The sequence below is a fragment of the Myxocyprinus asiaticus genome, chromosome 50, assembly GCF_019703515.2.
Source record: "Myxocyprinus asiaticus isolate MX2 ecotype Aquarium Trade chromosome 50, UBuf_Myxa_2, whole genome shotgun sequence".
In the NCBI taxonomy this organism is placed as follows: domain Eukaryota; kingdom Metazoa; phylum Chordata; class Actinopteri; order Cypriniformes; family Catostomidae; genus Myxocyprinus; species Myxocyprinus asiaticus.
Genome location: NC_059393.1, coordinates 10341630 through 10357891, shown reverse-complemented (window position 1 = coordinate 10357891; position 16262 = coordinate 10341630). Strand labels below are relative to the sequence as shown.

The 16262-nt window shown below is 38.0% G+C and overlaps 1 protein-coding gene across 3 annotated transcripts in view; it reads left to right on the top strand.

The window, feature by feature from the left end:
• Nucleotides 1–16262, top strand: part of LOC127438859 (histone lysine acetyltransferase CREBBP-like) — a 95932-nt gene that overhangs the window by 60360 nt on the left and 19310 nt on the right. For all 3 annotated transcript variants that reach the window (XM_051694774.1, XM_051694773.1, XM_051694772.1), the window contains exons 5-11: nucleotides 2630–2743; nucleotides 3986–4249; nucleotides 13332–13437; nucleotides 13870–14007; nucleotides 15634–15751; nucleotides 15909–16071; nucleotides 16167–16229. In XM_051694774.1, the coding sequence (XP_051550734.1) occupies nucleotides 2630–2743; nucleotides 3986–4249; nucleotides 13332–13437; nucleotides 13870–14007; nucleotides 15634–15751; nucleotides 15909–16071; nucleotides 16167–16229 (966 nt within the window). The remainder of the gene's footprint in view (nucleotides 1–2629; nucleotides 2744–3985; nucleotides 4250–13331; nucleotides 13438–13869; nucleotides 14008–15633; nucleotides 15752–15908; nucleotides 16072–16166; nucleotides 16230–16262) is intronic.

Below are 16262 nucleotides of genomic sequence, written 5' to 3'. Positions count from 1 at the left end.
CTTGCGGTCTTTGTGATGTGGTCTGTGAAGTTTAGTCTGTTGTCGATGGTTACCCCTAGATTTCTGACCGTTTTGGAAGGCGTTACTGTAGTTGCACCCAGCTGCACAGTGATGTTGTGTTCAACAGCAGGGTTGGTTGGAAAGACAAGGAGTTCAGTCTTGGCTGGGTTGAGTTGCAGGTGGTGTTCCTTAATCCAGGCCAAGATGTCTGCCAGGCAGGCCGAAATACAAGCAGTCACTGTGGTGTCGTTGGACTGGAAAGACAAGTAGAGTTGCGTGTCATCAGCGTAGCAGTGGTAAGAGAAACCATGTGCCTGAATGATGGGTCCCAGTGATGTGTATATAGAGAAGAGAAGTGGCCCAAACACTGATCCCTGAGGTACGCCAGTAAGTAGCTGATGTGGCTTGGATACCTCACCTCTCCAGGCTACCTTGAAGGACCTACCTGAGAGATAGGAATTAAACCAGTCAAGCACAGTTCCTGTGCTGCCCAGTGAGGAGAGGGTAGAGAGTAAGATCTAATGGTTGACCGTGTCAAAGGCTGCAGAAAGGTCCAGCAGAATCAGGACGGATGATCTCGATTCAGCTTTCGCCTGTCTCAGCGACTCAGTGACACAGAAGGGCAGTCTCGGTGGAGTGTCCACTTTTGAAGCCACTTTTGGTCTAATGCAACATTAAAGGGATAGTTCACCCAAAAATGAAAATCCTCTCATTATTTACTCACTCTCATGATATCCTAGGTGTGTATGACTCTATTTCTTCACCAGAACACATTTGAAGAAAATTAGAAAAATATCGTAGCTCAGTAGGTCCTTAAAATGCAAGTGGATGGTGATCAGACCCTTTGAAGCTCCAAAAATCACAGACAGTCAGCATAAACATAATCTGTATGACACCAGCTGTTAAATTAATGTCTTCTAAAGCGACACGATAGCTTTTGGTGCGAAAAAGATTAATATTTAAAAAAAAAATTGTTTTACTAAATCGTGCTTCTGGTCAGGAGCGTGCGTGTGACGTAATTGCATTGGCACCTGAAACATGCGAGAACTAACACACGTGCGTCACAGCCGGAAGAGCAGCGCTGTTTACAAGTGAGAAGGAGGGACGCTGTACAGTAGCTTGGTTGGTTTTGGTTTAGATCTGTATTTGTATATGTATTGATACTCACAATGGTGCATTTGTGTGCTCATCCTGGATGTCTCAACTTAGTGGAAAACGTGAGATTACATCTGTATCATGGCAACGGAATACGTCACATGAGAGACCGCGTGATCTCCCTCTTGTGAAGCTTATCGGGAAGTGATGATTTAGAGTTAAAAAATACTTAAATATTGATATTTTTTCGCACCAAAAACGATTGTATCACTTTAGAAGCCATTCATTTAACTGCTGGAGATGAATGGATGACGTTTTTGCTGACTGTCTGTGATTTTTGGAGCTTCAAAAGAGAAATCTCCATTCACTTGCATTTTAAGGACCTACTGAGCTAAGATATTTTTCTATTTTTCTTCAAATGTGTTCTGGTGCATGGGATATCATGAGGGTGAGTAAATAATGAGAAAATTTTTTGGGTGAAATATCCCTTTAAGAAGTTGGTGGAGAGCTTGTGATTGCGGCTGCTTTGCTCTCAGCACTTTGGTTGTTGTTGGACCAGGAGCAGAGGGCTTTATTTCAACGCAAACACAAGCACGATGCCAAGCGTGACCTCCTCAGTGCCAGCTCATTTCCTGCCATTCCCTACCCGCTCTGACTCCTGGGGAAAGACATGAAACTGGACGTCTATGAATTTTTTAAGTGTCAGACTATTTGAGTGCACCTCAGAGACCCTTGTGTCCCTAAAATCTGCTTAAAATCATGTGGTTATTGAGCTGCTTTTGATGTCAAATGTGAACAGTCATGTGCACAGCAGTTGCGCACCAATGTGTTTACATGCAACTCGAAAATGGGGTAATGGGCAAAAATGTATGCGTGCCGATTTTTGCTTAAAAAGTTTATGACCTTACCTTGATAAAGGAACAGCATTTAAGGCATTTACATGACCTTATACGTTGCTTGCTTAGTAAACATAATCGGTGTAAGATTGTGTGTAATTGTAAACACACTCATTGTTTGATTTATACACCGTGTCCAGACCAGGTATTAAAGCAACAAGAGTCATTGTACCAATACGAACACTGCACAAAATTGTATTGTATTTTGCTGACACCTTCCCACAAGCTTAGTTCTACATCTGATTGGTTCTTGGTTAGTGAACACTTTGGCACTCACTCGGGTTCTGTTTTGGCTGTGTCATGCTGCATCATACCACTGACAGTGGAAAAATTATTGGTTGAAAATCCCACTCGAATTAGCTGTAAATTAAAACAGTTCAGATTTGGTTGTGCTCGTGGTAGCTTTTTACTTTGAGTGAGGACAGAAGAATTACATAACACTTGGGACATGGGGCTACTGTGTCCAAGGTTTAATTAAATTACGTCCAGGAGGTGTGTTAGTGTGAATGCTTATGGTCCTTGAAGGCCTGCTGTCCCACATGACATTTTGTTTAGCAGTTTTACATCAGTTGGACACATCTGTACTCTGGTTCCAGTCGTGGAGTTTTAGTCTTTCCTCTCTCTGTCTGTCTCTGCAGTGGCTCACTGTGCTTCATCGAGGCAGATCATCTCTCACTGGAAGAACTGCACGAGGCACGACTGTCCCGTCTGCCTCCCACTGAAGAACGCCAGTGACAAACGTAACCAGCAACGTGAGTTTTTCCTCCATCAAACACCTTCCTTCACCTGCTTACATCACACGTGTTCTGACGAAGGCTTTTAATACAGTAGATTAATTGCAAATAATCTCATGATTAGTTTGTAGTTAATGTGATTCAACTAATTTGTATTTTTTTTGCCTCTAAATATTTCTGCTTTAAAATAAATGTTCCGGGTTCAATACAAGTTGAGCTCAATCAACACATTTGTGACAATGTCGATTTACCACAAAAAATAATTTAGCGGTTTTAGCACACTAAAATCACGTTAACACATACTGTTTATGTCTTGTGGCTACACTTTTGAAACACTTGAGTATTTTAATGTTTATGGATTAGCCCCCATTCACTTCCATTGTAAACGCCTCACTGTAACACAGATTTTTGATTTTTCAACAAAGCTATATATCCAGCAAGCGGCACATTCAGTACGATTAAATGCGCAGATACAGTGGAACCACATAGGGTTTTTGCATAGTTTGTGACCTACATTCTTCATCCAAGTATACATGACACAATGCGTTAGAGTATTTAAAGGTAAGTTCATTAGACAAGGAAATGTTAAATACACGTTGCACCATTAACATGTATACGTGCTGGATGAAGCCGACCTACAATAGCATTATCTAGGTGTGTTTTTCCGATTTCGCAAAAATCTGACTGGTGCGATTTCAGTCAGACTAAATCGTTTTTATTGTTTTAGTTTGTCTGAAATTGAATTTTTAAAGTACATGTAAACGCACCGCTTAGTATGTAAAACAAAACAAAAAAAACACTTGCATGCCAAGCAGTGTGCAACCGATCTGGAAGAAAAAGAGCCCCAGCCAACTGATGTGTGAAAAATGAATGCAAAAGTAACTAATGCATTACTTTCCAAAAAAAACGTAGCTAAATTGTTTGTTATTTACGCTGTTGGATTTACATGTCGGAGAGTCGCAGCAATATTTCTTCCTCATGCAAATGCCGTCTTGGACCCCCCCTTTGTTTGTGCCAAATGTTTCCTCTTTGCTTAAGCAGAATCATCTGTGAAATCTCATGCACATGACAAATTCTTGTCTGCAATATGCAGATGTTTTCTTAGACTAGCTGTAACATTATAGAGAAGTGAAAATTATTTAATATTGTTAGAATACAGTTAAAGGGGTTTATTCAAATAACAAGCATCACTGGTAATTGAATTGAGCAAAATCCGATCGAAATTCGTTACAGTGGTCATTTCTCTCTCCTGCATTACAGCAATGCTGAGTTCCCCCAGTGCTGGTCTGCAAACCTCCATCGGATCCATTGGGACAGGGCAGCAGACAGCACCCACTCTAAACAGCTCCACACCCATCGACCCCAGCTCCATGCAGCGGGCATATGCTGCCCTCGGCCTCCCCTACAGCAAACAGACCCCCATGCAGGCCCAATCACCCGCACAGACGCAGGGCCCTGGGCAGCTGACTGCGCAGACACCACAGACTCAGCACCAGCAGCAGATGAGGCCACTCAATGCGCTCGGTAAATACACTCAGTTGCTTGACTGTAAGGAGATTCTAGGAATAATTCATTTCAATAATTAACTTATTTCTTATTAAATGTCCCTGGTCTAGTGCACGATTCATTATTGCTTGTTATTCTAAAGGAAACTTTCATCAAAATGTAATGACTTTCACTGCTTCTAAACAACTTCTGTTTTCTGCTGATCTAACCAAGGCCTGTGAGCAGAGCAAAATAATGTTAACCAATAATATCAGGGATGCATCGATATTTATCGGCTAATCTTGACTAAATTAAAACCTTAGGCATATCTGTCATAAGCACGATAAAGCGATGGTTTATGTGTAATTAATTGCTTAAATGTATTGCGTTATGTAACTTTTATAAAAAATGTTTTTGTGTGTAATATAAAGAAATATCTACCAAAATAAACTAAATCTGAAAAAGTAAAGCGTGTCGAATATGCATAATATGAGTTTGTTTTATCATAATATGTTAAATGTGAGTTTTGTTGTTTAGAACTGTTTAGAAATATGTTAGAAGTGCAAAATAAGCTTTTTTTCCCCACATCAATTGTCATGTTATCATTTTTTTTCTTGTATTTTATCTTTCATTGTGGCTCTCTTAAAAGTGTGACCTGTCGTGTTCAACAGATCTAATCCATGTCCAATGCTAATTATGTTATGCTTGACTCCAGCCAGGTCTTGGCCCGGTTGCTAGGGAGGGTAGTGTCACATGGGGTAAGCACCTCGTGGTCGCTATAATGTGGTTCGTTCTCGGTGGGGCGCGTGGTGAGTTGAGCGTGGATGCCGCGGTGGATGGCGTGAAGCCTCCACACGTGCTATGTCTCCGTGGCAACGCACTCAACTGGCGTGATAAGATACACGGGTTGATGATCTCAGATGCGGAGGCAACTGGGATTCATCCTCCGCCACCCAGACTGAGGCGAATCACTACGCGACCAGATGGACTTAAAAGCACATTGGGAATTGGGCATTCCAAAGTGGGAGAAAAAGGGGAGAAAATAAAAAATAAATAAAAATAATAATAATGTTTTGCTTGATGAAGTATATATACACAAACCTTTAACTACTCCTTATTTCATTATAAATGTACAGCCTATTAAGAAAAAAACTTTATTGTTAACCAGTCTACTGGATAATGTAACAGCAAAATTAACAGTAATTCTAGTGAAAGACTTCAATAGAAAAGAAGCCAGTTTTCTTTGCACTTATTTGTATCTGGACTTTAAAGGATTCAGTTCACTTTTTTATTCACACATTTGTTTTTTGCAGCCCAGTCAACTTAAATATTGTTGTAATTTGTAAACAAATAATAATGACAATAATAATTTATTATTATTATTATTATTATTGACTTTTAGAACTTTATAATACTAAAATAATATATTTCAGTCGTGCACCTTTAACTTTAAAAACCTGGCTTTTATTTTGACAGTCAGAACACTCCAGGAAGTTCTGTAAGTGTCTGTATGTGGGCTAGTTCACAATAGTTTAATTTGCTTATTCAAAATCTGGTGAAATGCTTCTCCAGTGTCGTTTTAAATGCATGTTATAAGCGAACCGAACTGTTGAGCATCTGCGTATGAGATTTTGTTTATGTGTAGCGCTCACATATTGCGCACCGCTCTGAGAGCTGAAATAGAAAAGAGCAGCAAGCGCTTCACCAGCATGCACGTGCTATGTATGTGTTTCAACAGTGCCACGGCATTCACTAACACGCTGTGCAAGCATACTATATATTTACTTATTAAACACAGCCTTTTGCGATTCACAAAGAAAACGCATGTCTTCAAGTGGCTTTCAAGGCTCAACGGTAAGGACTTTTTCTGTTGGCCAAGTCGGGCCAGTGCTTCAGATTTTTACTGCCACCAACACAAAAATGAAAAATAGCTGTTTTTGTCATCATGGCTTAAAAAAATGTGTCCGAAGCTAAATATTTTTTATATATATTACGTTTTTAAGACAATTTCCCCCAAAATGTTATCACATTTATAATTTGAAAGATATGATTTATGCCTTATGTAATCTCATTTAAGCGCTTTAGATATAAATTCATAAATACATCATATTATCCTCCGCTGTCCTGCCATTTACACATGTGTTTTTAAGCAAGGAGTTCTGTGGAGCAAATGATGGGTTTTCAGATTTAGTCACGGAGTTAAAGATTTGATTACTGGCTGAATGTAATAAACATATGAATTCCTTTGAGATGAGACCTTGCTACTAAATCGGTTGTGACGTGTAATATACAGTAGATAGATATTAGGCCTAATCTGTGAATTAAGAATGTGTATATAACATGAAATCAGACAACCCAAACAAGACCAACACTGACTGATACACAAAGCACAGAAAGAATAATACCTGTATGGTCCAGAAATGAGACATGTAACAGGTGTGTTATGAGGATGATATGAAGTAGACAGTTTTAAATATTCATCTTCACCCTGCAACTGAACAGCTCTGATAATAATAGCCTAACAGCCATAGTGATTTGGCTTCTTTTCATATCAAACACCATTATCATGTTGAATTAATGTTTACGTTATGAAACATTACCTAATTCAATGTATAATTGCATTTTGGATACTGAGCAGCTCGTGATTTCCTGGCACATGTATAACCGGGGTTCAACAAAGTTTATTACGTTTCATTCGGCGCTTCATCTGTAAAGGCGAATTAATGAGAGAGAAGGCGCTTTTACTGTGTGAACTGCGAACAATACTAGCGCTCTGTCCCTTTAAAATAGCGCATGCGTGCACGTTAAACAATGTCAAAGCTGTACGGAGAAACTGATGAGAGAGATGCACACAGTTGGATTTTCAGTCCTACAGAAAGGAACTGTTAATTTCTTGTGTTCTAATGTGTTGAGTACTAATTTTCACCAACATGTTAAAACGAAACAATGTGGGAACTTCGCACACTGTGAACACGGAATGTGTGGTGATACTTAAAATGTTGCGCAAGACATGCAGTCCCGCTACGAAATTCTAGCTGTTTTCTACACAGTGGTAATTGCTGCTGCTAAGACACTTGGAAACAAGTGAGGACAGTTCTAGGAGAGCTCGGTGTCTGCACAATCTTGTGCGCTCATGCACCTGTGCTTTGGTGTATATTAAGTATATTATGTGCTCGCACATCTTTTTGAGCAAAATATAATCACACTCGCTCGTCTCTGAGCGCTCGGTTAGGAGACTATGTTCACACCGTGTAATTTTCGTGCTCTCGCTTGTTGTCTGCTTGCACTCAGAGGTGGGTAGAGTAGCCAAAAACTTTACTCAAGTAAAAGTACAATTACTTTAAAAAAAGTATTACTCAAGTAGAAGTAAAAGTAATAATGTTAAAAATTACTCTAGTAAGAGTAAGAAAGTATCTAATAAAAAGAATACTCAAGTAGTGAGTAACTAGTTACTTTCACATATAACGTAATGGACGTTTACTCTATTCCAGGACATGATACACATTTAACATGCATTACAGAATGATTATTATTAATAATAATAATAATAATAATAATAATATTAATATTATTGTTAATAATGGAAATTGTCATCTTTCACTACCATGTTGTTCCAAACCCATATGACTTCTTTCTTCCATGCATTAAATTAAAATTATAGTTAACCAAAAAATTTAAATGCTCTCATTTTCTCACCCCCCTCATGCCATCCCAGATGTGACTTTCTTCTGCAGAACACAAATTACAATTTTTAGAAGAATATCTCAGCTCTTTTGGTCCATACAATGCAAGTGAATGGTGACCAGAACTTTGAAGCTCCAAAAAGCACATAGAGGCAGCATAAAAGTAATTCATATGACTCCAGTGATTTTCAGAAGCAATATGATAGGTGTGAGAAACAGATAAATATACATATAACTTTATAATATATAAAGTCCTTTTTTTACTATTAATTCTCCTCCTTGCCCAGTAGGTGGCAATATGCACAAAGAATTAAATCACCAAAAACACAAGAAGAATGTGAAAGTGGAGCTTTATTAGTAAAAAAAGGATTTAAATATTGATTTGTTTCTCACCCACACTTATCATATCCCTTCTGAAGACAGATTGAACCAGTGTCATTTGAATTCCTTTTATGTGCTTTCTGAGCTTAAAAGTTCTGGTCACCATTCACTTGCATTCCAGTATAAACTAACAGAGCTGAAATATTCTTCTAAAAATCTTTGTGTTCAGCAGAAGAAAAGAAAAACACATCTGAGATGGCATGAGGGTGAGTAAATGATGCGAGATGTTAGACAGAATGCTAACCTTAATCATCATTTACTTTCACTGCATGTTTTTTTCCCTCCATATTTTGAAAGGGAATGGTGACTGAGACTGTCAGTCTCTAACATTCTGTCTAACATCTTTTGGGTTCCACAGAATACAGAAAGTTTCACGGGGTTGGAAGAACACGAGGGCGGGGAAATTATGATATTAATTAAAGGCTGAACAATCACTTTAAGGACACTTCTCAGATTTGGACAAATCTGTCAATTAGAAGAGAAGTTTGGAAACTGTTTTCTAGTAATTATTACAGTGAAAAATGTGAACAATGTCACACAGTCCCAGATTATATATAATGTTTAATTATACACTGAAGCAAGATCATGCTTTATTCATGCCTTTTGTTGTTATTTCACAGCTTTTTACATCCTGTGTGAATTTAGTTCAGTGTAGCTCCAGCATTGTCAGTGTCAAAAGAATTTAGATAATTAATTCTGTACACTAAGGGTAAATTGCACCTTATCTCTGTGTTTGGAAGCTTGCTGTCCATAAGACAAAGCCGCTCGAATCTGTCAAACGCTGTGACCAACCTTGCACGTGCAGAAATGCTCACAATCGCGATAGGCAGGGCAAAACATTTGCACTTAATGCGGATGTTTACCAGGATTTATACTGTAGGCACTGATATGTTGCAGCGCTGATATATAAATGCAAACTTAGAAACTGAGGTCATAAGAGCCCATAGTTACAGATTCACACTGAAAATGAATGAGTGTCACCATGACACAAACAAGCCCACATTATCACAATCTTTAAAACTTCACCATGTTTTCTTAAGATGGAGCTGCAGTTTTAATCTTGAAATATATCCTTGTCTTGGTGGGAAATGAAGGCATTGTGTGGAGTGAAGAAATGTTTGTTTTGCGTGCTTGCTGATGTAGTGTTGAATGCGACTCGAGTGACAGTGTGCAGCTGTGAAGTTGCTGTAAAAAATACCATTGTTGTAAAAGTCACGCTCAAAAATCTCAATAAATTACACATTCATTAACACTTATTAAATTAAAACCAGTAATGTAACGACAGGAACGCTAAACATTGTAATGAAGTAAAAGTAAAACATTTTCATCAGACATTTGCTTGAGTAAGAGTGAAATGTACCCACCATAAAACATAATATTTTCCAAAAAGTTACTCAAGTAAATGTAACTCAATAAATGTAGCACGTTACTACCCACCTCTGCTTGCACTAATGTTATAAATGGAGCACTGGTCCAATCGGTCAAGTGATAGCAACTGTCCTGAATCTCTCTCATGCTGGCCCTGTGCCATCAGGTAGTATGTCATTCTGTGTCTTCTATGTCATTTTCGGAGATTGACAGTAGTGGTGTAATGATATGACATTTTCACGGTATGATAACAATCACACAAATTACCACAGTATTACAGTATCACGGTATTGAGTTGCATTGATAATATTATTAGCAGTTTAATATTTGGTTAAGAAATATGTCTGATAAACACAGAGAAATATTTCAGTTATAACCAATTTCTTGGCAATTCTTGAACTTTATTTTGGATTTCTTCAAATTGAATCCTTTAACTTTTGATCTTGAACATCTGGGTCCAGTTGTTCAGAAGTAATCTGATCGTATTTCGGCTATTGCATTGGATCAAATCTTGAAAATGGGTTGTTTAAAAGAAAAAAAAGGGATTCTGAAATCGGATTAGATCACATAATCCAGTCTTGGTTTTGATCTGGATCAAACCTTCAGTGTGTGTTGTTCAAAACTTTCTAGTAGGATTGGAGTACCTTTGAACAAAAAAATTCTGGATTATCCTGATCCCAGAAGAAAGGTGGATTTAGGGTGGATTTCAGGAACAAAACGTAATAAAACTTTAAATTTGGTCAAATAATACAACATTTGTATCATGTAGTATATATACATTTATTTATATTTTGCACTTAATTTGTTTAACCATTACAGTGATAAAGTAGATATTAGGCTACCTATTAAGCCTTTCAGTACAGTAAAGAAAAAAAAGAAAAAAAATATTATATATATATATTTTGTCCGCATAAAATAATCCCCCAAACAGCTGTCATTATCAAACAAAAATAATATATTTAATTTGAACTGTCATTTTCACTGTATATTAATTACAATGACACAATCATCAGAGATGAACCAGTCAAAGGTAGTTTCTAACAATTGCATCCCTTATTGCACATCCAGTCAGTCCTTCATTCTAAGAGAACACCGGAGGCATCATAAATGTTATCACAGAGAGGGACATATAGCCTTTTTATGATTTAAAACACGTGCTCAAAATATCCATAATATATTTGTAATTTGTAATTTTATTTGTTTGTTGTGGGTCAGATGAGGGGTCTGACAGTTTAAAAGAAATTGAAAATGGAAGCGGATATTTGTATTGTTTTATTGTGCTGTTTTCTGTCTCTCTTTCTTCTTCAAAAAAAAAAAAAATCCTTAAAGTGACCCCACGCTGGCAATTCTACCTGTCGTTCTTTACATAGCTAGTAGCCTACATTGTGATATGTAGTCCCATTTAGAGCACTGGTAATCCGGATTTAGTAACCTTGAAAAGTTTGTATCTGGATCAGGGTGATCCAATCCAATGTTGCTTTGAAAAACCAGCACAAAAGTAAGATGGACTACATGATACTGGATAGCAAAATGTGGGATTTACAAATCCGGATCATTCTGATCCAGATTAAACTTTTTGAACAACTGGGCCCAGGACACTCTCTTAATCCGACAAGATAAAATCACAAACAGGTAAAACAATAATAACAAAAACACTATGCAACATGTACAGTTGTCAGATGATAATAACTAAGAAAATATTTTGTTGTTGTTTTATGATTTATGAAATTGAATTGTAATAATTTGTAATGATTATAGCCCAGGTTAACACTTGGATATGCATTTGTATGCATTCAGTCATTTGTTGCATTTATAATTTAATTTAATTCTAAACAATACCTACTGAAAATATATTATTCATTTGCAGTTTATTTATTGCTCAATTTCCTGCATGCATATTGTCAATGTCAATTTCCTGCACACCAAAGCTATGCAATATGTAAACCCTGTTTAGTACTGCAGTATGTTTTACAAATAAAACATATTATTAATAGTATCAAACACATTGTTGGCCTACTATTGCACTGCACTTAGGCAAATGAACAAACAGTTGGCACATCGAAATGTTGAACGAGTGCTTAAATCCATTTGCTGCATTTGTGAATGTGACAAAGCATAAACATAACTTTAGCCTACCTAGTAATTACAGATCATGTAAAACTACATTGAGTCTGGTGTTTTTATGAAATAGAGGCTATAATTTATTTTTCTGTATACTATATTTCCACTTACATTCATCTCTGCAAATTCCGTGGAATGGTGCTCACGGAGATAGTGTCAACCATCAACATTGATGGTGCCTTGTGGGTGTTTAACATACCCAAAGACAGCAGACTTCAACTGCTTTGGTGGCAGAAATAAAGGTTCAGGCTCGGACATGTTTGTATGATGCGCTCACTCTGTTTTAAAGTGATTTGGATTTTAGAAAAATTCTGAAAAAAAATCTGTGTTTATATTTATGCAATACCGTCAATGAGAAGATTTCAACGGTATGATAACCGTCTGTTTTAAAACCGAGGTATATTGTGAAACCTTGAAACCTTTTACATCCTACTTGACAGTAACGAACATGACTAACAAACAGTATCGGATATAGATCTGGCTCCGCGGACTGATACTTCATCCATCTAAATACATAAGTATTGAAGCTGATATTGATCCAGGTAATGGATCGGTGCATCCCTAAAATTTACATTGACAGAATATTCAAACGTGCCAACGGAATGCTCATTAATTCAAACTCCAACTTCAAACTCCTTTGATTTATCTCTCTCTCTCTCTTTCTATTTATCTAATCTATCTATCTGTTTGACTACCTAGCTAGCCAGCTGGTGGTTTGTCTTAAGCCCAAAGTATACTTCGGTCAGATAGGATGCGTGACAGATCACGCAAGCACTGAATGCGCGCAGCCCAATTTTTCTAACCACGCGTCTTTGAACACACAGAATGTGCATGCGCCTGGAGTTATTTGCACAAATTAGTCGGTCCACAAGGTGGCAACACTCACATTTGAGCCGTCGTCGTCACGAAGAAGCGCTAGAAGATGTAATCGCTGGTAATTAACAGGAGACGAAGGTGAAAACAACAGCAGTAGATGTGCACATCAAGACTGCGTGTGTGAGGAGGTCAGGAGACCACCTGCAGTTGTATAACTCAAGACTGAAGGAATAAAAAGACATCTTTATGGGTCTAAACTCCTGAAGAGAAGTAATGTGGTTTCTTATAGCAGTCGTAGTACGCATACGCCAACCTCCTGTGTATGCGCGCACAGTCAGATGGAGTATACTTTGAAAGGCTCATGTGAAACTGTACGCAGACGCTGAGTGTTCGAGTAAATCAAATTGTAATTTGGGCTTTACTGTTATGTCTGTATATCCATCAAACTTCAGACTTTTTTAACTAGTTTAATGTCAAGCCATCATTTTTTTTTCTTGACAAGCTTTACCTATCTAGTTATTGTTATAAAATGATAATGAATACTCAATTAAATGGCTTTTGCACCTCTTTGTACAGTTCTAAAGCATAATTCCTAAGCATAACAGTGATTTAATGATCTGAAAATGTGGTGAGTAGGTGGCTAATTATCAGTATCAGTGGTTTTTGGATAAAATCTATATGGGCAAAAAAAAAATGTCAAAAAAATGCACAAATTTTGGTTCACGAATCTTGTTTTTTTTTTTGGTATCCAGGAGGAAGTCAGATGAACCTTAGTGGGGGTGCAATAGGCGTACCGACATCAGAACAAGCCAAGCTGCTCCCGGACAGCACCATGCCATCCACCCTTAACGCTAACAAGTAAGTACACCCTCAGCTCATAAAGGAATTTTCAGGGTTCAAAAAAAGTTAAAATCAATCAACAGCATTTGTTGATTACCACAAAAAATAATTTCTCCCCTCATTTATATATATATATATATATATATATATATATATATATATATATATATAAAAAGAGACTGTTACAGTGAGGCACTTACAATGGAAGTGAATAGGGTCAGTCTGTAAATGCTAAAATACACAGTTACAAAAATATAGCAGCAAGTCGTAAACATTATATATGCTGACAAGCTGCCTACAAACTTTTTCTGTGTAAAGTTATATCAACTGTCCTTGTAATAATGGATTGAATTTTATAAAGATATGGTCAGTATGCAATTGTATCACACTAAAGTCATGTTAACATGTATAATGTTTAAGTCCAAATGTCTCCTGTTTGCCCTCCCACAGTCAGCTGATGTCAGACGGCCCTCCGGTAGGCAGCATGGGTAACCTGCCCACGGCGGCCCCTCTTTCTGCAAGTGGTGTCAGGAAGGCCTGGCACGAGCACGTCACTCAGGACCTCCGGAACCACCTTGTACACAAATTGTTAGTAATAACTGTTGTCACACTTGAAGGGGTGTTGCAGCGTAGTGCTGAAAGATGTGGGCTGGTAAAACTCACAAGATGCAACCCATGAACTATTGCCAATACAGTTGTGGCCAAAAATAATAGCACCCTTAGTAAATACGAGCAACGAAGGCTGTGAAAACTTTGTCTTTATTGTTTATCCTTTTTATCTTTCATTCAAAATATTCACAAAAATCTATCCTGTAATGGATATCAAGAAATTGCAAACACAACACAAGTTTTATTAAAAACTAATATTTTTGTAAAATATGTGTTGCACAATTATTGGCACCCTTTTATTCAATACTTTCTGCAACCTCTCTTTGCCAAGATAACAGCTCTGAGTCTTCTCCTATAATGCCTTATGAGGTTGGAGAACACATAGCAAGAGATCTGAGACCATTACTCCATCTCTCCAGATTCCGAGGTCCACGCTTGTGGACTTTCCTCTTCAGTTTACCCCACAGGTTTTCTATGGAGGTCAGGGTCTGGGATGGCCATGGCAGAACCTTGATTTTGTGGTCAGTGAACCATTTTTGTGTTGATTTTTATGTTTGTTTTGGATCAATGTCCTGCTTGAAGATCCAATCACGGCCCATTTTAAGGTTTGGATAATTTATCTGTTGGTATTTGATAGAGTCCATGATGCCATGTATCCAAACAAGATATCCAGGACCTCTGGCATAAAAAAAAGAGCCCCACAACGTTAAAGATCCACGACCATATTTAACCGTGGGCATGGGGTATTTTTCCATATGGCTACCTGTTTCATCTGACCATAACCCATCCCATTTGAAGTTTCAGTATTGTCTGGAAAACTGAAGATGCTTGATTTTGTTGTTGGATGAGAGCAGAGACTTTTTTCTTGAAACCCTCCCAATCAACTTGTGGTGATGTAGGTGATGTCTGATTGTTGTTTTGGAGACTTTCTGACCCCAAGACGTGACTAATTTCTGGAATTCTCCAGCTGTGATCCTTGGAGATTCTTTGACCTCTCGAACCATCCTCCACACCATGCGTGGAGACAATATAGACACATGACCTCAGGCCAGTTTGGAACACCTACAGTTCATTGGAACATCTTAATTATTGTCCTGATGGAGGAAATGGGCATTTTAAATGCTTGAGCTATTTTCTTATAGCCACTTCCCATTTTGTGTAGCTCAACAACCTTTTGCCACACATCATAACTATATTCTTTGGTCTTCCCCATTGTGATGGATGACTAAGGGAATTTGGTTGTGTGTTACCTCATATTTATACCCCTGTATTCCTAGTCACCCAGATGTACTAAAAAATTGAAAATATGAAAGGGAATTTACTTAAGATATATTTTACTCATAAGAATTTCTAGTGGTGTCAGTAATTGTGGCAAATGTGTTTTGGACAAAAATATTTAATTATGAGATCCACCCCCCCATTAGTTTTCAATGAAAGGTTAGAATTTTGTGAATATTTTGAATGAATGATCAAAAGGATAAACAATAAAGACTTTTTCAAAGCCTTCTTTGCTAATTATTACCAAGGGTGGGCCGCAACTGTATCTCCTTGAGCAAGACACTAAAGCCGATGTTGATCGAGGTCAGTTTCTGTGTGTTTGTTTAGGGTGCAGGCCATCTTCCCCACGCCAGACCCCGCTGCCTTGAAGGACCGTCGTATGGAGAACCTTGTGGCGTATGCACGGAAAGTGGAGGGTGATATGTACGAGTCTGCCAACAGCAGGGTGAGCACAAAGCTCTATCAAGGCTTCCGACAAAGTGTCTTATTTTCGTGGTTGTTGTTACTACATTTGGGATGCAGTTTTTTTTTTATCATAGATAGTAAGTCGAAATTCTTCAGTGCTTATTGTTTATTCTAATGACACTGTGTGTTTTTTAAAGGACGAGTACTATCACTTTCTGGCGGAGAAGATCTATAAGATCCAGAAAGAGCTGGAGGAGAAGAGAAGGTCTCGATTACAGAAGCAGAATATTAACCAGACGACCACGACACAACAGCCAACAGCTCTCAACCAGCCCAATATCATGAGACCTCAACCACAGAGTGAGTAACTCAAAAATGTACAGAAACACACAAAATCTTCACAAACCTTTCTGCTTTCCCTGTCTAATTCTGTCCACTTCTTTTTCTCTCTTCAGATGGACCCGTGCCTTTGCCCAATGTGCCAAATCAGATCATCAATCGCATGCAGGTGTCACAAGGTACTTCCATGTTCCCTCTCTCTGCTGCTCTCC